General features: G+C 30.3%; 1 protein-coding gene across 1 annotated transcript in view; it reads left to right on the plus strand.

Annotated features, from left to right (window-relative positions):
- LOC139481126 (uncharacterized) overlaps positions 1 to 17,370 on the plus strand; it is a 37,517-nt gene extending 20,147 nt beyond the window's left edge. The window contains exons 2-5 of the mRNA XM_071264235.1: positions 7,006 to 7,162; positions 10,276 to 10,397; positions 13,216 to 13,342; positions 14,566 to 17,370. Coding sequence (XP_071120336.1) covers positions 7,006 to 7,162; positions 10,276 to 10,397; positions 13,216 to 13,342; positions 14,566 to 14,920 — 761 coding nt within the window. The 3' untranslated portion in view covers positions 14,921 to 17,370. The remainder of the gene's footprint in view (positions 1 to 7,005; positions 7,163 to 10,275; positions 10,398 to 13,215; positions 13,343 to 14,565) is intronic.
- Positions 17,371 to 24,954: the final 7,584 nt, after the last annotated feature.

Here is a 24,954-nt window from a genome sequence, read left to right on the forward strand (position 1 = left end):
TTGTTAACTTATAGATGTAATACCACCAAATCATACAAAAATATTCCCTTGAATTTGACGGTTGTAAGTAACTAATCCTACATTTTATTGCAGTAAAACATTTCTGTGTCATAAACATATGTCTTGGGTATTTGAAAGCACCATTATTTTTTATTTGGGATTTCTATAGAATATTTTATAATCTTGAGGTTACATTTTGTTTATCATCTTAACAACGTGTTTTATAGTTTTTTTCATTTGTCCTTGTTCTATTATTAATATTACTTTTACTGTTGAATGGTTTTATGTGATATCCGTTTGACGTGGCTCGGTACTTATACATCTCGTCAATGTGTTTGTATTGTCTTTTATTTTTTGGTGGCGTGCTTTGTATTTGCGACTTTTTGTATTTCTTTGGTTCTTATAACGTGACTCTGTACTTTAAAAGATCCCGTCAGTATGATATTGTTCTAGTTAATGTCATTATGATATATTTCTATTATGAATTACAAAATACGTTGAACCATAAACGTCAAAATCCTTCAATCGCGTAGTACTATTTGTGGATTCTTATAAATTCTATATATAGCTTTTGGACTATTTTCAATCTCGGTCTGTTTTTGAAATTTATTCTTACATACTTTTGATGTTTTAACCCTATATGCTAAAATTGCCTTTGTAAAATTTAAAATTGTTTGTATGCACATTGAACGACAAATTTATGTGACGTATAAAATTTTCTGACGTCAGACACACAAATCAATGAATGTGTTTGTAGAGAGATGAATTGTGTTCTGTTAAATTGTTCCTTTTAAAATTGTTATACGATGATGACTGATGTACCCATATTTTGACTATTTTATTTATTGTGTCTGTTTAGTTAACGCATCAATGTAAATATAACGGAATTTGATGAGACTGTCATCAAAGTAAGAGGGTTAGCCCTATAAAACCAGGTTTAATCCACCATTATCTACATTTGAAAATGCCTGTACCAAGTCAGGAATATGACAGTTCTTGTCCATTTGTTTTTGATGCGTTTAGTTTTTTGATTTTGCCATGTGATTATGGACTTTCCGAATTGATTTTCCTCTAAGTTCAGTATTTTTGTGATTTTACTTTTTACTAAACCTTGTACACATATAAAATAAGGGGAGAAATTTGATTGGTTAACTTCCAGTGATGGTTATTTTCTTATATGCAATGAGATGTTATGTGAATTTTTTTCTATAGTACTGAATAGGATAAAACTTTACTCATGCCAAGTATTTCTTTATTTGAAACAAAGATAAATTCTACAGATTTTCTTGAAAAGTGCAAATTTAACAAAGACTATAAGTAGGGGAAAATCAATGATGGTATTACACCTAATATGCAAACCAAATTAAGTTGAACTTTATACAGGGCTACAAACAGGAATTAGAATTCATGCATTTTAAGTGTTTTATAGTTTGAAACAAATTCTTGGAAATTTGAAAATAAAATGATTTCACAAAAATGCAAATAATGATAGGACAACAACTTTGTTAGTATTTCCCATTTTAGTGTAGTGTTAAACATGTTTTAAATTTTCAATTCGCAATTAATAAATTGTTCATGCACCTCATATGGTAAGTAATATTTTTATATTGACGTTACTCGAAGAACTGATGCCAGCTCCTAAGGTGTTTTTTTTTTGAGTGTCCGACTATTTTTTCCTCATTGAAAATTTTTTAAATAATGAAAGACTTTAATTTTCTATTTCTATCGTTCACTAAATCTGCACAAGTAAATTGAAAAAGACAAATTGAAAACTTAAACCCCAAGAGAGAATGATGCATTGTTGATCGACATTTTAAATCACACAATACTCAATTACCATTAGACAGTTTCAGAAATTTTTAATTAATTAGAGGTTTTCCGAGCGATTAATGTTTCAACGAAGTCATGTGTGGCAAACCAATTATTCCAGAAAGGGCTAAAGGGTCAAGACACTGTCTAATAAAAATATATTAGCCTCTTTGATGTGACTTCTGGAATTGTATTCAAGTGAACGAGTGTTTTACTATTAAACTTGGCATTGTAATCATATTTTTTTATGATTTTTTTAAATTTTTTAGAGGGAGGGTAGGATATATAAGGTCTTAGCTTACTAACTTAGTAGAAGGAACACGAGGTTTATATCTGATGTTGTGTCTTAGTTTTAAAAATCATTCTACATATAAGATGAATCGTAGAAGCTAAATAATTAAAAAATCAAATGCATAATCTAAAATCAAAACAGCATTCATTTAGAGTAGAATTAACATGAAAAATTGAGCGTGTATTATTCATTTTGAAAAGGGTAAATTGAAACAGACGCGTTATTTTACGGAAGGTACATATTGTCATAGACTATCGCAAGCACGTATTTTTACGTGTTTCATCTAGAAATCATCTAACATTGTACTACACGTTTTTTTATTATGTGTTTGATGCTTTTGTTTCTCTCCTGAGTATATATCCTATTGACTATGATGCTGTATCAATCAATCAGACTAACTATACTGAATTTTATAGTATCAGTTTAACCACCTTTGGCTTATATATCTGTTGGTAATCCAACGATTCAAACATGACTTAAAAAAGCCGGTAGACGCCACACCAATCTCGGACTACCTATCCCATTGCGGCAGATTAAAAACGTCATATCTAAATTTTGAACTTGGACATATGGATTTCGCTTACATTTAAATGTAAAAAATTCAGAATTCTGAACATTGTTTTTAATGGTTAAGGCCAAAAAAGGGGATTATTTTTCCATCTTGAAACTTGAAGATGTTGCCCTTATAAAAACCGAAAATGATGAAAAAAGAGAATACTTTTTAATCTAAATCAAAATAGACAAAGCTGAAGAATGTAATTACTTGTGTCACAACACTAAACCTGCCTTCTTACACAAATATTATGATTGATTAAAAAAGCATACATCACAGTAATAACTATCCTTAACTAGCTGTCTAAAATGCACAAAACAATTATACGTCTTGATGTAACTAAAGTCAACAAAAGATGAGGAGAAAACGTGAGTTTGAAACAATCTGTCAATCAAAGCCTGACTTTGAAGCTTAAAAAGCCCTAAGGAGTAGAGGTTCACGAGCATTCGGCAATTAAGTATTGATTGGTTTTGTTTGTAAAGGGCAGACCACGACATTATATTTAAAAGAAAATTGAAAATGAAAACAAATATGGATTTTGAAAGATGGCAAAGTTATATGATAATCTGAAACATAATGCTCGTTTATATATCGATGCAATCATATGCTACATTTAGCAAATACTATAAGCTGAAAAACATTGAAATAAAACCAGTCCACTTACACGGATGCATCATTTTATTCAGCTTTATATTAATATTTTTACTTTTCTGGTAGTCCTTGCAGGAATTATGTTGCTCTATATACGTCATGAGTTTTGACTATTAGAAATTAGACTATCAGAAATTAAAAATCAAGTAAACATAGTTTTAAAAGCAGTGATTTCAGGTCTTGATTTGTGATTGAAAAATACGAAAACACATTTGATAAAGTATATTAAAACTCAGAAAGTTTAAATCTTAAAAAAGGTTTATTAACCAGTTTTTGTTCAGTTAACATTGCACCTTGTGGTTGATTTCTGTTGTTGCAATAATTCATTTATTGCTTTATCTAGAAATATTGGTGTTTTTTTTTTTTAAATTGTTGCTAATTTTTTTCTATCAGTATATTTCAGAAATTTTCACAATGTTAACTGCTTTGTCGTATAAAGCACTAATTTTGATGGAAGTTTGTCAGTCGTTATATCCAACAATACTTAAATTGCCTGACGATCTATAATTAGTCATAAATCCATAGGGTAGTTTATGCTAAGGGCAAATCTGAACAATGTTCGCGCTGAAAGTCATGCAATCATCTTTGAATCAATAAGAACCGAAGCTGTTTATTAAGCGTTTAATCAGTTCTGATAGTACCATAATTGAAAAAGAGGAAATAAGGTAACTGTAACACTCCATTACGTCCTGTCCAACGTCGCGAGCCCAATGTACGTCTGCTTCATCTACCAAATCATCTAAGACGCTTGTTTCACAAGACATCGTTGATTACTTTGACATCAATCAAAACATCTTGGCGGGAATCTTTGACCTACCCTTGTCGATTCAGCAGCTCAGTAAGGAGACGTTAATTAAAACATGTGTCATTGTTTATGTATTGGATATACTTATAAGGAGGGAATATTTATAGTGAAGTAATTTATTAAGACTAATGGCGGACTGTCTTCGAAATAATTGAACGAATGCCATCTTTAATTAGGATGTTCATTTCTCACGATTCTATCTTTATTCTATGTTTGGTCTTCAATATATAATTATCATAGACAATTTCCAAACAGTTACTGTAAATCGCAATTAACGCATCAAACGTGTATAATCAGTATGACAAATCCTGTAAATACATCTTATGGGAAAGATGGTCATATTTTCATCAACTGTTCTTTTCATTGTTTTCTGGTTTGTAAAATGTTTGTCGTCTGAAACAAGAGTTTTGCAATTGTACACTTCAGTTGTGCTTCAATATTGCTGACATTTTTCAAAAGATATTTTACCAATAGCAGAAAAAAAGGAGACAAAACAATTAATGCTTCTGACGACATGTCTTAAACGCAATGTTGCATTGAATAAGATCTAGAGCGAATCTTTAGTTTGTTCTACAGTTTGGAAAGGCATGATTGAGCATCAATTCTTTTTGTTTGCATTTTGATCTGTTTGTTGTAATAAGTTTCTCCCTGCTATAGTACAAGGATGTCAAGTTTGATTTGTTTATTATATGACCAATCCGTTTTAGAGTATATGAAAATAGGAAAAACACCAAATATGAACAATTCAGAAAATGAGAAACAAATTGCAAGTTATCACTAATCGAATGAGTAAATGAAGCAATAAATAATATATTGATTAATCGTCATAAAATATACGTATTTGTCATGAAGTGGCCCACGAGGTTTGATTTTATCGGCAGAATTACCGTAACTCTCTGCATGCTTTCTATCAAATACCATACATGCTGACACTTTGCCTTTCTTCATTTGGAATATTTTGACATTGAAGTGCATCTCGCTATCAATTATCCATCGCTCTATTGTAAAAATTCCAATAACGAAAGATGCAACATCCCAAAATTGTATGAATTTTTTTATTAATATAAAAAATGAAATTTCCCGGGATTCTTCTTTGAACTGGAAATATGAAAGAAAATGTGAAAAATGAGATAATAATAACAGTCGAAACAATTAACAGATACAAAAATCATTGCGGTTGAGTGTGCTGATTAAAATAATTCGATTTCATTCCCCTCTTGGTGCAATAACAGAAATGCATTTTAGACATTAACGTACCATGTTAATAAATAAATTATCACCTAGAATATTCTTATAGCATGAAGTCATTTGAGAAGTGACTTGATAAATCAAGATATGAAAATTAGCAACACACAAACATGAAAAACTTGATTGTACTATCTGTGATTTATTGAAGTACTTTTCTTAATAATCCCACTATTTACAGATATACCTTAGAGACTGGTTAAACATGCTAATGTTGCATACTGTTAGGACTTTTTACCAATATTTTGACTATTTTATTTATTATGTCTGTTTTGTTCACGCATCGTTGTAAATATAACGGAATTTGATGAGACTATTGTACAAGTGAGAGGTTTAGCGTTATAAAACCAGGTTCAATCAACCATTTTCTAAATTTGAAAATGCCTGTCAGGAATATGACAGTTGTTGTCCATTCGTTTGATGTATTTTTTCATTTGATTTTGCCATGTGATTAGAGACTTTCCGATTGAATTTACCTCGGAGTTCAGTATTTTTCGGATTTTACTTTTTTTAATGACTTTTTAGGGTCTATGATGATAGTCTCCAATCGTTATTTCAACACAAAGAAAATTAAGATGTTTCTAAATAAGATGAAAACTTCAACTTCAAGATCTTTTTTTCATTTATTTTTAACAATTTTTATATGCATGTGTAATATATAGATCGATTCGGAATAACTTAAAAAATCAATGTACAATACACTGTAACCATTTTTTTTTTGTCGCAAGTGCGAGGCAGAGCGATCCTACATTCCGTCGTTTGGGTCAACACAGGCCCAGTATGTAAAGTATTGTTTAGAGATCACTATCTTTTTCAAACAATTATAAAATTTTACGAAACTTGGAAAAAATTTGGATCTTCTTCATGATCAAGAAATATGCGAAGAGAACATTTTTTTTCATGCGAATTTTACTTTATAAGTGGAATTAGTTTAGACGTCTAAGTCATTATGACACCTTTACACCGACAGCAAATATTGCAGGCGAGGCACAAGCTTCCGTGGAATGTTTGTTTATATGTCCACTTTATGGTGATGTTTGCCTTAAACTATAACGTTTTTTTCTGTTTTGATAATTTAATATATCTTACACTCTTGTTTTCTATAACAACAGAAGAGAGGTGAAAGATACCAAAGGGACATTCAATTTCATTAGCGGAAAGTACACTTACAACGCCACGCTAAAAAGAAAAAAAAAAGACTAAAAGTTGAGCAATAGTACACAAAGCCCAACATAGTAAACAAAATCTGCATGTTCTAATGTTTTAAAAATCATTTAGCTTTTTCTCTGTGTTACTTAGATATAGGAAGATGTTGTGTGTGCCAATGAGACAACTCTCCATCCTAATAACAATTTATAAAAGTAAACCATTATAGGTCAACGTACGGCCTTCAACACGGAGCCTTGGCTCACACCGAACAACAAGCTATAAGGACCCCAAAATTACTAGTGTAAAACCATTCAAACGGGAAAACTAACGGTCTAGTCTATATAAAAAAAAAACTTGACTTGACTGTTATTAAATTGTAATTTATTGGTGTTGTTAATATAATAGGTTCATTTTTACCAGCTTTACAATACTTGCCTATAGCCTTTTACTGAAAGGATTTAAGAAAAGATTATATGACAATATAACATTTTCTATTTTCAGTGACTTTATGGAAACACGTAATGTCACAGTGTTCGGAAGCCCATAACATGGCGTGTTCTTGGCCGCTTATTCAATTGAAAAATTATGAAGATATCCTGTATCCTATTGGTGGATTCATTCCAGACTACAACGAAACTACTTTACATCAAATTTGCAGGTACAGCATACACACCAATTAAAATCATACAAATTGCCCAAAACATTGATATAACATTGGATGAAATAGAAATATCCCTCAAGTATTTACTGTTATACTCCTTTTGGTTTCAAGCGATACCTTCTATACAGTTTATCATCATTACTTATATAAACGGACAGTTGTTGACAGGCGTTTAATGCGCTCACGGTAACATAGATTATGTTTAATGTTTAATAAGGACCATCTACCTATGTTATAATTAAATACATTTTCAAGTTATGCATATACAGTTATGCCCTTACTCGAGATATATCGTGATTTTAACACATTTTACCAAAAAAGCATGTGAATAATTTCAAAATTCTGTCAATAATTTAAATTTGTATCCAGCATCAACCAACGTGCAGGGTAAAGTCTAATGGGTTGAAACAATTACATCCAAACAAAAAACGCAATGAAACAGGAAGGTGTTACAATGTCTTTTCTTTAAGAAATGAGCAACCGAGTTTGTCTGATAAAATATTTATAAAATAACAAGTTCAATTCCATTATGTGTGGTTATTTTGTATTACAAAAATTTCCCAAGAAACAAGAAACAATGGTTTAATCATTTAAGCGTTATGAACTCATCCATACAACTACCTTAGCTAACTATCAATGTTAATTGGATAGAAATTAACATTACGAATTCCTAAGATGAAATTGATCTTATATTTTGTATTAGTGATGAAGGAAATGAGAAAAGCTCGATTTGATTCAATAAGAATTATTTCTGCACATCTGAATATAAAAAGAATTGCGTGCAGATTATAACAAAAACTCACCACCAACAATGACAAGTGTGATAACAGACGAATGAAACAATAAGAAGGAAACAAAAGCAAAAACAGAAGCACGTAGAAAGATATTACATTGAACCTTGAATATATAAAATATTAGTATTACCTAACACTTTTGTAAAATAGTTTTTAACAAATATAATTATCAAAGACGATAGACTTGATCACGAAGTTTGATCTGGACGTCATTTAAAACATGTTTGTTACGCTTTAGATAATGCAAAATAAAGAAAGTATGATAAAAAAGTAAAATTACACAAAAATACCGAAGTCCGAGGAAAATTCTAAACAAAAAGTCCGTATGCAAATGGCAAAATCAAAAGCTCAAACACATCAAACGAATGGATAACAACTGTTATATTCCTGACTTAATGTAGGCATTGGCTTGTGTAGAACAGAAAGAAAGAAAGACCCCAAAATTACGTTGGATACTGCATGATCGAAATCCTGTAAGAAAATACACACACATATGATTGAAATATTCTACAAATAAGCACACACCAAAAACAAAACAGTCACTAAACACTCAAAGTAAAACTTAAGCTTAACCAATTCTTTCCTCAGGGACGTAACACTGGGAAGTGTAGAAAGAGTAGACTAAAAAGTTATAAAACTCAAATAAAAATATACATTTTTCAAGTGTACGAATTTCTACAGTTATTAAATCAATTTTAGTTTAGAATAAAACAAGTATTTCTGTCAAAGTACTCAAACATTGTACTTATCAGAGATACGAGGATTAAAATGTATGTACACCAGCTGTGCGTTCCATCCACTAAAGAATCACGACGATCGGACAAAAATATTAAAAAAACAAAATAATGTACGAAGTTGAAAAGCATTGAACAACCAAAATTCCATGAAGACAACAAAGAATTACTGATGCACTTAATAAACATCGTATGGAAATGACGCAAGTCCTCTGTCACTTATACCCAGAAAAAGGAATATAACACCTGAATTGAAAGCCTATGTCGATATTTCAATATTTTTGTACTTTTTCTGTATACATCTTTTTCATTGAATTGTTGAGAAATAATGATTTATTTGATTAGAAACACGTTAAAAACATGCACTAGAACCGAAAACATGCAATTTACCAGTACATAACAGATCAATGTAGTATTCACATTATCGGAATAAAAGTCAATTGAATAATTTTTTAAACTTCCATTTCAGTCTGAAGCTATTTCACTGTTTCACTGTATTTTTTTATTATATTTTATTTTTGAACATACAGCACATATTTTTGTTTTGTTTTGATAAAGAACAATATTTGCGAAAAGCAACAACATAACATAGACTAAAAAAGAAGATAAAAACCTACTAGACACAACTAAACTAACTTAAATCATAACTTAAACATATCATATATATATCAATGAAACTACAAGTTGATTTGAGAATGAATTGCTTCAGTTTAAAACATAGTCAAGTAAAGGCAACATTAGTATCCCGTTGTTCACTAGCCATCAATCGACTAAGCGAAAACAAATCTTGCTCACAAAGCCGAAGGAAACACATAGACTACTTGAGGAAAAGAATGGAACAACAGAAACACTGATTTGCAACTAAAAAAACCGCCAGCATACAAAGAAATGGACTAATTGATAACAAATGACGTCACTTATCATAATGACACAATCGGAAGATTGAGAGGAAACCAAGAATTTTTTTTACGTCATAATTTAATTTCGACCAATTATTTGCCGAGAACAGATAAATCACTACGGAGGAGAAATATTTTTCTCTCATGGTTCAAAAAATGTGAAAATAGTACAAAAATTAGAGACAGTCTTTTCTCACACATACTGTATAGCAGATTATTTTTGCGTGTGTAAAATTTCGCGATATTCATTGAATAAGGTATATAAATTATTTTGGCGGTGATTTTTTTTGGCGGTGATCTTTTTTGGCGTTAGCATTTATACTTGAATTGACGGAATTTATTTTTGCAATTTTGTTCTAGCATCCGCGAAAATAAGCGAAAATTTACACCCGCGAAAATAACCCGCTATACGGTACTAAACATATGTCATAATATGTTTAATATGGTTCTTACTATTATTAAAAACCCGAAAACCAATGCTAAAATACAAAACAGAACAAAATGAAAACCCGAAAATAGTTGTAAAGACTCAAACCGGTCAGATACTTGTTTGTAAACCTACATTCAAATTTAATGCATGTATGGAATATCGTAATATCATATAATGACAGAAGGTTGTAATGATTATTTTACATTGATACAATTTTGTTTCAAATGTTACTAATTGAGTTTCACTTTTATAGTCTTTTTCAGGAATATAAAACGTGTTCACAACCATTCTTTATGAACTGTGACCAAGAAACCTTAACAGAATTCCATATTTTAGACAGTGCCTTTTCCCCTATATGTGGTCATTTAGCAGCAGGTAGGTCCAGTATTAGGATATTGACCAATGATTAGCACCAACTCAGTAGACTTTTTGTTGGTGTCATTAAGATCATAACCTGATCAATTTTGAAAAGTGGATTTTTTTTATGGTATTGTACTTTGACTATCATTGGGGAGGTGGTATATGTTTTCAGTATATTTCTGTCTTTCTAAAAGATATTATTGCACTTGATATTCATATAATTTTAACAGTTTTTTTTAATTTTTCATTTAACATAAAGATCCAATGTATAATTATACATTTTTATGAACATGTTGTGAATTGTACATAGAAGAATGCTTTTCAACTTTATACTTGTTTGGTTTTCTTACTATTTTTATCTGAGCGTCGCTGATAAATCTTGTGTAGAAAAAACCGCGCGTCTGGTGTTTACAATTATAAGCCAGGTACATTTGATGACTATGTATGTACAAATTATCAAAAGGAAAGACATTTTATTTACCTTTTGATAATATAACATGTAAAAAAACTTCTTTTTCAACTGTAAAACTAATGCTTCATTAGATATTTTAAATATTTAGTTTAAAAATCATATTAAGTGTTAATAATAACAATGTCATTTGGTGTTAAGTATGCTTGCATTGCATGCATTTAACCAGCTGATGCATAAGAACGCACGAGAAGACCTATCTGGGGAAGTCATATAATGAGAAGTTAGTTTTAACCTATATTCTGTACAATAATTTCCCGATGAAACATCAGCAAGTTAAAAATTGATGTCTGAGAATGAGATTTGTACAATGCATATGAATCATTTAAGCAATTACTTGTATGTAAGAAAAGAGCCTATTCGTCGGTATTGTTTGTATAAAAGTATTTTTGAATAAGTTTACAGTTGCATGTTTAAAATAGAGACAAATAAATCAAGCATCTAATAGCAAACTTAACAAGGTAATAACAGCGTTTGCAAGGAACATTAATCAAAATATCATTCGAAACTATATGAAGAAAACATATTTTAGTCATTTGGGCTTTATCTCGTTATAAATATAGAAAGTATACGAGTTAACATATACCAATAATATTTAAAAATATAATTGAAAAAATTGATTGATCATTCGGGAGTAGACTGATTACATAACAAGAAAACAACGGGCTGAGTAGAAGTGACAGAATATACACAAAAGATACAAATTAACTAGGAAATCCAATTTAAAATTGTCTATGGATATTGGAAAAATATACATGCAGTGTATCAACGTACATAATATGATATGTATTAGGATAATGAGTAGGATACAGGTGGCAAAGTATACATGTATGTATTGCATATGATCAATGATAAAAAAAACAAATAATAAACAAAGATTGGATGTGAAAAAAAATGACAACTAAGGTTAACAGTTGTTCAAATTTAAATCGATTTTGAATATACAAGTACAAACAAATATGTGAACAAAACATCCATCATTGAACAGTGTTACAAAACAACTAAGCTTATGTTAAATCATTTACTTGGAACTTTACGTAACTGTACTTTAAATGAAAAATATTCAAGAGGATCTAAATGTTTGGCGGATGTTTTGGTGGATTTAATTACTTTAAAATTTAAAAGACAAAAGATGCTGCAATATCATGTCAAAATTAGAATACGTACGCATTCCTTGTGACTTAATATTGAATCATTTTAGTGTGCCATCACAATTTAAACCCATATGTTCTGATTTTTCTAGTGTTGCAACAGACGTGATAATCATTTATGAAATAATTTAATTTACAAATACAGGGGCCATATTCACAAAATGAATACTATCTTGTTGCAACTTCTATGATCATTATGAAAAACTGATATTCTAATGCAACAACGTTTGTAACGTTCATTTTGATTGGATAAAGTCACTTTCTTACATGGCATCAATTGACAATTGATGCTATGGGACGTACGCGCAAGCGCAGACGGCATATGACAGATTTTAAATACATGTTTTAACGTTGTTTTCTGTCAGTTTCATTAGAATGGAGATAACAATACTGTATTTTAAGCTCCGACGGCATCAATTTGGGATTTGATGGTCGCAAATACCCGTTTACTGTCTCTGCTAATGCGTCGCCAGTAAACTTAATTTGCGACCATCAAATCCCCAATTGATGCCGTCGGAGCTTAAAATACAATACAGTTATCTCCTAAATAGACAAATACGTTTTTTTTTCTTTATTCCTTTTTATCGCCATTTGCATCTGCTTTAGACATATTACATATGTCGTCATTGAGATTGTTAACAAGATTAAAACATTTTATTTTAACTTGCTGAAAAATATGAATTCTCTTTATCGATAATTTTGCTTTTGATCTTGGTGACGCACCATGTCACTGTCGTAATACACAAAAGGAGACATTGTAAATATAAACAGTAACTGCGCGTTATATTAATCATGATGTATTAGATAAGGACAATACCAGCTATTTCATAACTTCAGATAGATCTAAGGTCGTCCTTTTATACTCATTTTGAAAATAGTGAAACTATCCTTCTTAAACATTAACAGGCCATCATTACTGTTATTACTATTTCCGATTTTAAACTTGTATAAAAACTGTTGATATTGACTGCAAATGTACATTCTGGTATTGAGTTAAAACATTCTGTCATATATTGAATTGAAGCACATTAATTTAACAAACACGAATATGCACTACAGTACTATAACGGAGATCTGTATGTAAAAGTTTGCCACATGATCTTTGTTGTTGGATTTTTAAAAAGATAAAGGTTAATTTTTTTTTTATGAAAACCTGTTTTATATTGACCATTTCTTTTTGTATATTAACCATTTTTTTTTATATCTTCTGTAGAATATATTAAACAAAGAAGCTGCTTTCAACGATTACAACGCACATATAAAAAGTGTCAGGAACGTAGACAAGAACAATTAAATATGCAAGAGACTGATGCAAAACATTATAAATTGCACATGTGCACGTATGTATTAATTTTGTTGTTTAAAATCAGATGAAGTCCGGTTATGCTTTTAGTGTATTAGAAGACATTTTGTATCACCCATGCAATTGCATTTCTATTGTCAATTGGATTATAGACATAAGACATTTTTTTTATTATACCAATCATGGGCCCTTGTCGGGCAAGATCCATAAACATCATTATACAATGATTATTTTATAACAAGTATTTAGTGAAATACACAATACATAATACACAAAGTAATAAAGATACTATGAACAATGTAGGACATAATTATGGTAAGAAGCATTGATTGTAATGAGATTATATGATTTAATTAATTTAAAACATCGAACAGATATAATTAGGAATTATACCATTTCCTAGCAAAGTTTCTTTCATGTTGGAATGATTTAAATATACTATTTTTAATGATATTTGCATGTAATTCCTTATACACAACCTGGAATCAGTTGTACAGTGAATATGCTCGAAGTTCAACGTCCGTCTATCCGTCACACGTTCAGTTTCTAGCTGATATTTAATGTACCAATTTACCAAACGTTTGAAATTTTAAAAATGTTATAGACCATTAAAAATAGTATAACTCATTTTATATTCTCATGGTTTTCACATGTACTGTTCAAGTTACACTGTATGCAAGTTACCTTCAAACAATACATTTCTTTTGTAACCGGATGTAAATTAAAGTATCACTTGACATTCACCTTTGACTTTTGAACACTGTGTCATTGATCATAAACTTGGTTTCCACCTTTTCGACCTTTACAGTATATGTTATTCAAAAGTAAATGGTTCTGGATGATATCGAAAGTAACGCTAACGAAAAAATTTTAAAATAAGAATACACATTGGTATAGAAAATAAATACGGGTCAAGTTTAATTTTGATGATTTTGACATTTACCATTTATGAGTTATCCTTCCAGGTGTTTATGAAAGTACCACTTTACAAATATATTTTAACACAATGGTATGAAATTTAGAAAATACACTTTAAATTTTGTTTTGGGTATTTACCATTCAGGAGTGTTCTGCAATATCTAGTTTATTTAGGGATTTACGTTAATTTCATTGTTAAAAGATTATTGATAGGTTACCTTGATTTGTTGTAACCTTGATTTGTTGTATAAGCATATCACGTATATCTGAAGTATTTATTCAAAGCATCAGTTAACGTTATAATGACAGAAACAAATAACTCAATTGTCTTTTACTTTCTAGGGTAACAAATGAATATGTTGGATGTACATTTACAGTGACAGCGTTGTTATGTTCTCTAGAAGCAGCAAATGTATATTTCAAAATTATAAATGAATCAATATCATTCTTACTTCTGAATTCCGGATTTTCATGTACTATCCGACATCCAAATGACGTTATCAAAGTTATAACGACAACAACGTCGACAACGACGATTACCACCGAAATAAAGACTTCACCAACTAAAGAGGTCCAGCCATCTGTGATACAACATTCTAAAAACCCAACCAGTTCCGGGTTAAACTTAAAACGTTCGTTAAGTTCTTTGTTGTGTGTATTTATCATATCAAGTGTTCTTCAAGCGTTAAATGTATAGCATTACAAATGGTAAATTTGTTATATGCGAATAGTATTTGTTTTGTTTATTATTTTAATTATTTTCTAATTGAATGTAGATGTTATCGAAATCTGGAGTACACAATATTATTTCTAATGTCAATATGGCTTCGTGTAGAACATCAGCTTAAAGAAGTGTCTGTAGACGGTATTATCTTTTTAATTTTCAAAATGAGACTTGCAGGAGATTTAAAATTATCGAGGACAAACTGTCTCGAACACACATTCCCTTTATTGTAACATTACCATATAATGAATGTTAATTAAAACATATATCATTTATAAAATTTTGTTTGATTTTTATGTGAATTTGGTAAAAATAATCTAACATGGAAGGACTAACTTTAAATACTGCACATGTACAACATACCAGGAATCACTTTCAAACTTATTTGGAATATTGTTTACACATATGTACACGTATCTGTAATAAACACAGCTACTACCAGAATAAGAGAATATAAATAAAACGTGAGATTCTTCTAGCTCACAGAGACTAAAAATGATACGTTTTCTGGTAACACTTTCGACACAGTTGTTACTTTGATATGATAGCTTTGAGAGAGATTTGCACAAAAAGCACATTAGCACTTCAGTAATGGTACATACTATATGCAAATTGAAACTATCATCGTAATTAATTTTGTTACCATAAAAATCACATTTTATTGGCTTTGGTAGATAATAGACTTTTATGCAATATATTTATGATTTAGTAATAATCAGAAGAAAAAAAAATAAGTTATGTACATTTCGTTATTGTCTGTTTGAATGACTCGCTTTAAAACATGGCGCTATAATACAGTATGTTCAATTTAGTATCATTATAATTTGAATCATTAGAATGGTGTATTGTTTTTAGAATTTCATTGATGTAATATGCATATGTTTTTTTGTTTTTTTTTTAAATTAAGACAAACATTCTTCTTGACACAGACAGAACAAATATATCAGATATATTTTGTTTTCCAAAAATAATATATTGCTTTCATTGCAAACTATGAGTTTTACAATAGACGGTTTATTGCAAATTTTTTGTGAACGTCAACAACTTTATTTTATAGATTCAGTCCAAACACGCGTAACATAACTTGTTAAGCAATATATAATGCATAATTTCTCCTGGCATCGAATGATTTATAAAGTTGCTGGTATGTAATATTGTGAGATAGCTGAATACTATGGTCTTGTTTTAAAACATGTAAGATATATCATACAATAAAAATGATATTGCATAAACGTTTGTGAATATTGTAAACATATAACTAGTCTGTGAAATACATAATTCTACATCATCTATATCTACGCAATATTTATATACAGTGGACTAAACAGAGTTATATTCTACTGTAGGTTGAAATGGCAGTAATATAAAGGTATAATACGGTCTTGATATTATAAAATCTGATATGTTCTGCAACATCTGAAGAAGTCCTATTATGTTTCAAATCCAACTTATTAATTTGTTCATCGACTTCTTGATTACATCCGCTTTTTGTGATCATTTTGGCTATTGAAAAATTGGGAATACGAGAATATAATTAAAATAAAAATCAAGTGTAATAATATCTTTGACCAATGTTTACATTAAATGATTATATTTTTAACATATGAAAAACTTTCTATAGTAGTATTTTAGCTATTTTGACGTCACTTGAGAAGAGACCATACCTCTATAAACAAGATATGTGTGCAGATAATTGACAAAAGGAAGATAAATTTCCCGAAACATATCGTCTATCATCATAAACAGATTCCATCACGATATATCAGGAGATACACCATTTCTGCAGTCTCGGTATTTATAATGGAGACACTCGGCAAGCTTTTTGTATTAAATTTGAAATTTTAACAGTCTCGATAGTCTCAAAAATCTCGATATTGCACACACAAATCAGTATCATACTTTTATATTCATTATCTTCATTTGTACAATAGATAAAAGGACAAAAATGAAAAGAGCTAAGTAAAAATATTGATATACATAGATTTGTTGAGTCCAAAGTGCATTTATGAAATACGCACACACGCGAAAATAAATAAAAAAATAAAGAAAGCCGAGGATTTTAACTACCTAAGCATATCTCGAGCTATATAACTAAAAGGTGTCATAAAGAATAAGCAGATTCATCTAAAGTCACAATAGCATGATCATAGATAGTTATGCTGCTGTATTTTACATTTTGATAATCTGATGATCAATACTTAAAAATATATCTATCATACAAAAAATGCATGTGTAAGGATATATTTAACATGATTATATATTGTTTTTGTATAGTTTCATGTTTGATACGTGACAGTTAGCCATTTTTATTTTTCATCTGTTAAATATTTATTTGAAAGTGTAAAAATATGTTTATTTGAAAGTGTAAAAATATGTATATATGTAAATATGATATATTTGTTATAATAAATCTTTGATAAAAATCTTATTATCTTTCTTTATTGATAAGTAAAATTATAACAATTTGGAAAGTCCTTTGCCAATCTCTGAACACATCACAAGAATGGAAAACATGTCATATTGCTTACTCGGTCTCGCATTTCCTTGTGTAAATAATGGTGGAGTAAACCCTGTCATACACGTATAGCTAGCTCATTGTAGCTACGCTTGTGGTAGTATGTGTTGAAAAGAAAACAAAGTAGGTTGTGTTTCGTTTCAGACATTTACAAGATTTGAATATTTGTATTATAAATACCAACCAAAACCAGAGATGATCTCTAGTGCTCCTGAATAATAAACAGATCATCCTCCAAGTGGTACATCTGTTGTTGCTCATGTGAGAACAAACCCAGTATTATTCGGTAAGCATATTCGTGGCAAAAGAGAATAAGATCGTTGTAACGACAATTGAAACATTACTTGGGACTTCCGTGAAACAGATATTCCAAAAACAGTCAACCAACTCTTATTGCGCTCGTAAAACAGACGTAATCAGAATGGATTTAATTGAAGATATATCCTTGATATGCAGGCGCTGCTTAAAAAATTGCTACATTAAAATTAAAAGCTCACAACAAGTAATCTGAAATCATCTCCTTTGTAGTAAAACTTTGTTCCTTCCGACCCTCATTGTCAATTTCTAGACGAAAGTCAAGATATGAGTAAAACTTAATTGTATAGATGCCTTCAACCTAATAAATAAACCTTGGAATACTAAGTTGTTTGGATCAACTGTAAAGCGGAACGTGAAGTTAAATCAATATGATAATTTCTCTTCATTCTTCATAAGAAGCTCCTGTATGGTGTCTGTATCATATCAATAAAAGAACAAGCCGACAAGAAATGAAACACGATAAGTTCCCATGTGAATACCGATTGTCTGTCGAAAAACACTTGCTCTAAACGTAACAAATATGTTATCTATCACACATTTGAGATAAGATGTGTTAGTGTTGTTTAGTATTTAGTTGTCTATCTAGTGATTTATGGACTTGTTTGTCTAGTCGTAGTTTTTCGTGCTTATCAAATTTGCTTCGACTTATCAGTTTTGAATGTCCTCTTGTTACCTTTTGCCTCTTTGTTAAATATGGTTAATGCAGGTACAGGGACCAAAATTTTAAAATTAATTTGGTCAATCGGATGATAATATGAATACTTCGTGTTGCTTATTCTTTAGTTTTCTATGTTGTGTCATGTGTACTATTGTTTGTCTGTTTGTCTTTTTCATTTTTAGCCATGGCGTTGTCAGTTCATTTTCGATTTATGAGTTTGACTGTCCCTCTGGTATCCTTCGTCCCTCTTTTATAAATAAATTTAAGTTTTTTTTGTCTTTGGAATAGACAAACTAACTAAAATAATTACGAAATTGTAAACTTAATGCATGACTTGAAGGAAACTAAAAATATACTAAGAGAGTCAACAAAAGCCAAAAAAAGCAACATGCTTCAAGCAATCATTGTTCTTCTGTGGATTAATTGAATAATTATGGTCTTGAAATACAATTACGAAATTAGTGTATCAAAATAATATTGTTACGCATTAATAAGATAACTAGTTGGATTTGTTAGTGAAAAAACCCTTATATATGCATCTTAAAGTATATCGGTCCTCGACTTGACTCTTTCTCTATTATAGTCTTTGTTTTGACTTTATGATTTTACCTCCGTCCTTCATATCCATATAAGTTTGCGAATTGATATTCCACAATTCGGTATTCCAATGGGTACTTATTGTGTTCCCCAATTGCAAACTGACAGACTTGTTTGGTACTCATATGAAACCTCATATGAAACATAAAACCCTTATCAGAGACAAAAAATAAAAGTAACTGGCCAAGTTCAACAAAAACAACTCCAGTAATTGTAACAGGAAGAACAACTGAAATTGACACAACACACGTTTACAACTTTTTTGGAATTTTTGGTGTTTCGTCACCGAAGGTATCATCAGCCCAGTAGTCGGCACTTCGGTGTTGACATGAATATCAATAATATGGTAATTTTTATAAATTTCTTGTTAATAAAACTTAAAATTTTTGGAAGAAACTAAGGATTTTCTTATCCCAGGCATATACTACTTTAGTCGTATTTGGCGCAATGTTTTGGAATGTTGGGGCCCCAACGCTTTTCAACTTTACACTTTTTGGCTTTATAACTATTTTGATCTGAGCGTCACTGATGATTCTTATGTAGAAGAAACATGTGTCTGGCGTATTAAATTATAATCCTGGTAACCTTGATATCTATTTACGGCCATTATCACAAATTAATTTACCTATACCATAGTCAAATGCGCAATGTTTTCAGTCTCGGTCATCTCAGTTGTTAATTTATAATAATTTCTTATTATCATCAGAAATTTTTTACTGAGTATAGTTATCAAAAGTACCAGGATTATAATTTAGTACGCCAGACGCGCGTTTAGTCTACATAAAGACTCATCAGTGACGCTCATATTAAAATATTTATAAAGCCAAACAAGTACAAAGTTGAAGAGCATTGAGGATCCAAAATTCCCAAAAGTTGTGCCAAATACGGCTAAGGTTATCTATGCCTGGGATAAGAAAATCCTTAGTTTTTTGTAAAATTCAAAGTTTTGTAAACAGGAAATTTATAAAAATGACCACATTATTGATATTCATGTCAACACCGAAATGTTGACTACTGGGCTAGTGATACCCTCGGGGACGAAACGTCCACCAGCAGTGGCATTCTAGACTCGTATGGCATATGATGCATGCATATAAGGAGACGAGTACCATTACCTCAGTAATTTTGTTTCTATACGTTGATATGTACCTTCTTAACGAATTTTAAAAATCATTATACATCGGTTTAAAACTGTTGTCTTTAATTTAGTAAGTGAACACCAGCATATTTAACCTTAATTTAATTCTTTCTAGATATAATATATATTTTTTTATGTTTTAAATGTATTAATTTTATTATTATCATTTAACTGATTACATTTCTTCAGTTTTCAATTTAAGATATAAGCCGATTCCCAAAAAATATTTATGTATAATGCATTATAAGAGGGTTGTAATGTAATGCTCTTTACCGTCAGACGTCAGATGTTTTTTTTTAGCTACCGTTAGCTTCACAGTGTTTCATATTTTACGTGTTTCGTCAACAATCTTTTGTCAAAGGTATCAAATAATTTACCTTTTGTGAAAAAATTTAACGTGATTCGCCAAAACCATTCGATTATTTTATCGTTCTAAAGATAGTGCATATTTTATCGTCAAGCACCAAACATAACCGTTCACATAATTCAACAATTTTATATAATGTTATTCATCATGGAGGTACCCCCTTTACAACACTCTTATTATAACGTATTGTTATGGAGGAAAATAAAATATGTTTGAGTCATTTAGTGGGCATTTCAAAATTCGAATTTTACCACTCATTATACAGCACATGTGAAGATTTTCGCTAATCGGTGTTAAAAATTCAACAACGAAACAAAATCCGAATGGACATAAAGAATAGAGAAACATGTATGATTTTTTGGTATTTTCTTATTAAAAACGTAGTGGTACTAATAATTGATTTATCCAATTTTGACAAATACCTTGTCCTGTTTAACGAATTTAAATATTAACATTCAGTGTAAGAGGGATAACTTAGTTTTAATTTCTAATCATCAAAGATACATATGATCAGATAAGATATAAGAAAAAAATAACATAAACAAATATGCTTGAATCGACATTCCTTTTATGTATATACATTTTTTAAATCGTCCTCAAATTTATAGCGGGTATCGTTATACCGATACCAAGCGCTATTTCGTTGAAGTAAAACTATATGCTTTTCTGTGAATTACGACAAATACTAGAAAAATTGTGTAATTACAGTTATTATTAAGAAAATATGTTTACGAATAATTTTACAAAGTCTTTTTTGTATATGTTTCTATTTTATGCCTTGTCATATGTCATATTACTAAAGACAAAAATGAACAAAGACAATTTTGGGGTAAATGTCACTGATTCCGAGACAAGAACTGAACATCAAGCCTAAACAAACAGCTTACTTTCAGTAACTTAGGGTACTATAATATCTGTTATTTGTCTCTTCTGTGTTGTTTATGCTTTGTGGATCGATCTGATGAGTTAAGAACATTTCAGCTGATTTATATAGTTTGTTCTGTTGTTACACAACTGTTCTAGGTTTGGGGAAGGATTTTGCGCAAGCAAACTTGTTAAACCACACCACATGCTGTATGGATCTTTCCCAAGTCAGACCGAAAGAAGCAATCTATAAAAATGTATAGAATCATACACAAGTGTTATTATATTTTACTTCTTTCCTTTTCAGGCCTGTATTAGCTTTGTTAAAATGTTGCACACTTAAACTTAACCATTACCGTAAAATCGAAAGGTATATTCATCATGTGGATTGTAAATGCACATTTATTATGATATGTCTTTTAAGGAGTTTATTGTGACTATACAGATTTAAAGCTCACATGTTCACAGGAGTCCGACGACGCCACACTGCAAAATGAACCCAACATTAAAACTAAAGACAAGTTTGTATAATACTGTTTTCAGTGGACATTATATAAAGGCTACCAACTATATTCATTCAAGTTTCATAGACCTGTTTGCAACTTTTGTTTCATAAATAATAATGAAGCTTTACAATACAAGAAGAGTAAAATTAACAGGTAATTATCTCAATGTTAGTAATAGTCTATTCTCTTTAGAATATAAGAAATTAACTTTTGTTAACTGTTTATACAGCAGCCTACAATATATCTTTACAAACGCACTCTTCGTTTTATTTCCTAAATCGAGCAGTTAATAGATATTAGTAATTACTGTGTAGGGATAGCTCGAATCTTATATGGCTGAGGAAAGTTTAGTATTCCCCTTGCTGGATCAATTGGAGGTTGCCTCTCTCCTTCCACCGGCAAAAATTCAAATCGTTGAACCATTGATGTCAGATAAAGAAATAACTCCATTCTTGCCAAGGATTCCCCGGGAAACACTAGTCTTCCTAATATTAGAAACTGATTTCTATATACTAAAATTAAGAAACAGGAAAATGTTCTCAAATACAACAATTTAACGCTCTTCAGTGTATCATATTATACTATTATGTTATTAATACACTTAACTTTATCTAGTTTCGCAGTATAATATACTGTTACAAGTCAGGTATTTGTTCGTTTCTATGTTTGTTGACATTTGTTTTTGATGCACATCATTGTTTCTGTTGTTATGTTGTTTTCGTCTTATGGTTGATATTTACCTCCGTTTAAGTTTATAACTCAGACATAATTTTCAAAATCCTTAGTTTGTCGAAAAACTAAGGATTTTCTTACCTCAAGGGTAGATTATCTTAGCCGTATTTGGCAAAACTTTTTGGAATTTTGGATCCTCAATGATCTTCACCTTCTTTGGCTTTTTAACGCGCGTCTGGCGTATTAAATTATCTTCATTCCTTAGAAAAGCGATGTTTTTAAAAATAATGCTTTGTTTGTTTTCTTTGACTAGATAAATTTTCCGGTGCGAACTATTGAAATGCATCACACACGTAATAGAAAAAAGTTTCATCGAAATTGATTTGTTAGTCTTATTACTTTGATATCATTTTATTTCAATCAGAACGAGAAGTAAAGCATAATAGTGAAGCGAAAACATAAGTATCTTTCACCACACAGTGACCGTTATTGAATAAGGTCGGTTAATCTACCGAACATCATGAAGTTTTTTATATTACGACTAGTATTACATGTAGTTTATTTTATAGTACTTTATTTCCATATAATATTAAATGTATTGTATTTTGTCTTTGTTTTATGTATATCAAGTTCTTGTGATTTTGAATATAAACTAAACAGTAGTTCATGCCGATGGACGAGCATCGTTCTCAATTTATAATAATGTCATAAAAGATATATTTTCTTACATTTATTCTTAAATATATTCATGTCGAAAAGCGGCGGCCTGTTTGAAGTAAATTCTCAATTCTTAACAAATATTTCTCTAAGATTTTCCTTTTCATTGACAACAACGACCCAGTATGATCCTAGAGACAGAGAAAATATATCACCATATTTCTTTCGGAGAGAACGGAACACGTTCACGGTATTTTTACCATCCCCTAAATCGAGAATATTTCCAATTATTGGCAGAGGAGATGGTCCAGGTGGTAGTGATGCTGGTTTTTGTTGTATTAACATGATTAACAACAACAACAACAAATCATAAACTTGTATTGAAATGAACACATCAACTACCCCAAAATTATAGCCAAGCAAGACAAGAAACCGAATACACAACAGCTGCACACAAGAATACCGAGTTTAATCAAATGCGATGATTTTACGTATTTGAGATTTACATAAATGAAAAATATAACTAAAATGAAAAAAATAAAATAAAATATTCCAATGTTGATCATATTGTAAGCAATTGCTCTACTTTCTCGTACGACAATGTACTATATGAACGAGGAGCTAATTTTAACCTGGGTTAAACAGACTAAATGTTATGTCCCAGATTTTAACCTAATATTGTTGACATGAAAAGATGTAGATCATTTTTCAAAATATATATGTTATTAGGTTGTCTCGCCAGCAAGGGGCATGTCTGGGTAAAGCAATAATTAATCACTCGTTTATTTTGTTTTATATATTTACAGCATAGTTTGAGAAGGGTACCATACATTATTTGGCAAATTACTGTTGTAATTGATATGTAATTTTTGTTTCATGTTTATTGAATATAACCAATTTTGAGATACCCTTTGAAAACCTCGAAGCGAAGTTTAAAAAAACATATTCTCAAGTAAATATGAATGTCAAGGTTATAATTATAGCATGAATGTAAATAAATAAAAATGTCAAAAATTTGGAACACTTTTGTTTTCTCAATTTCGTAAATAGAAACTGATTTTTGACGGACCTACGAGATCAATCAGGAAAAAACATTATTAAACAACAATCATCTTTCAATGCAATGAACACATACAGCAGATATGGTTTCGTCTTTACAAATACGGTCCAGTGTTGCAATGAGAGATTCTGGAAATCTTTTAAGATGGTTGAAAAGCCCTTTTTCATCAGACGCCAAATAATTATCTAGATTGAACATGATTTGTGGTTTGTAAAATTATCCTTATCCGTCTATTATCTAAACGTTATTGGTATAATACATATACCATGATTCGTCAAATTCAATTATTTTTATCGTATTGGAGAATTGAACTCTCTGTTTCTTGGTGGTTTTTTGTGGGTTTTTTTGTGTATATTTTCCTCGTTTTCCCTCGACCATGGTGGAGTTTTTGTTTTACTTATTGGTTCTAAATGCCCTTTTGCATCGTTTCCTCCTTTGAAAATAATTGTAACTTAAGTTTCATTAAAAATATACATGCATTGCAATTTAATTAAATACAGCATTTAAAAGTCAAATCTGATAATTTTGTTTAGATATTCTTAAAGTCAAATAAAATTATCAATCAGGTTGTCTTTTTAAAGTACACGAATGTCTGTGAACCCAATTTAGATTTAATGCAAGTCAAACAATGCTTTTATTATATGACTAGAAATCT

The sequence above is a fragment of the Mytilus edulis genome, chromosome 7 (genome assembly GCF_963676685.1).
Source record: "Mytilus edulis chromosome 7, xbMytEdul2.2, whole genome shotgun sequence".
In the NCBI taxonomy this organism is placed as follows: domain Eukaryota; kingdom Metazoa; phylum Mollusca; class Bivalvia; order Mytilida; family Mytilidae; genus Mytilus; species Mytilus edulis.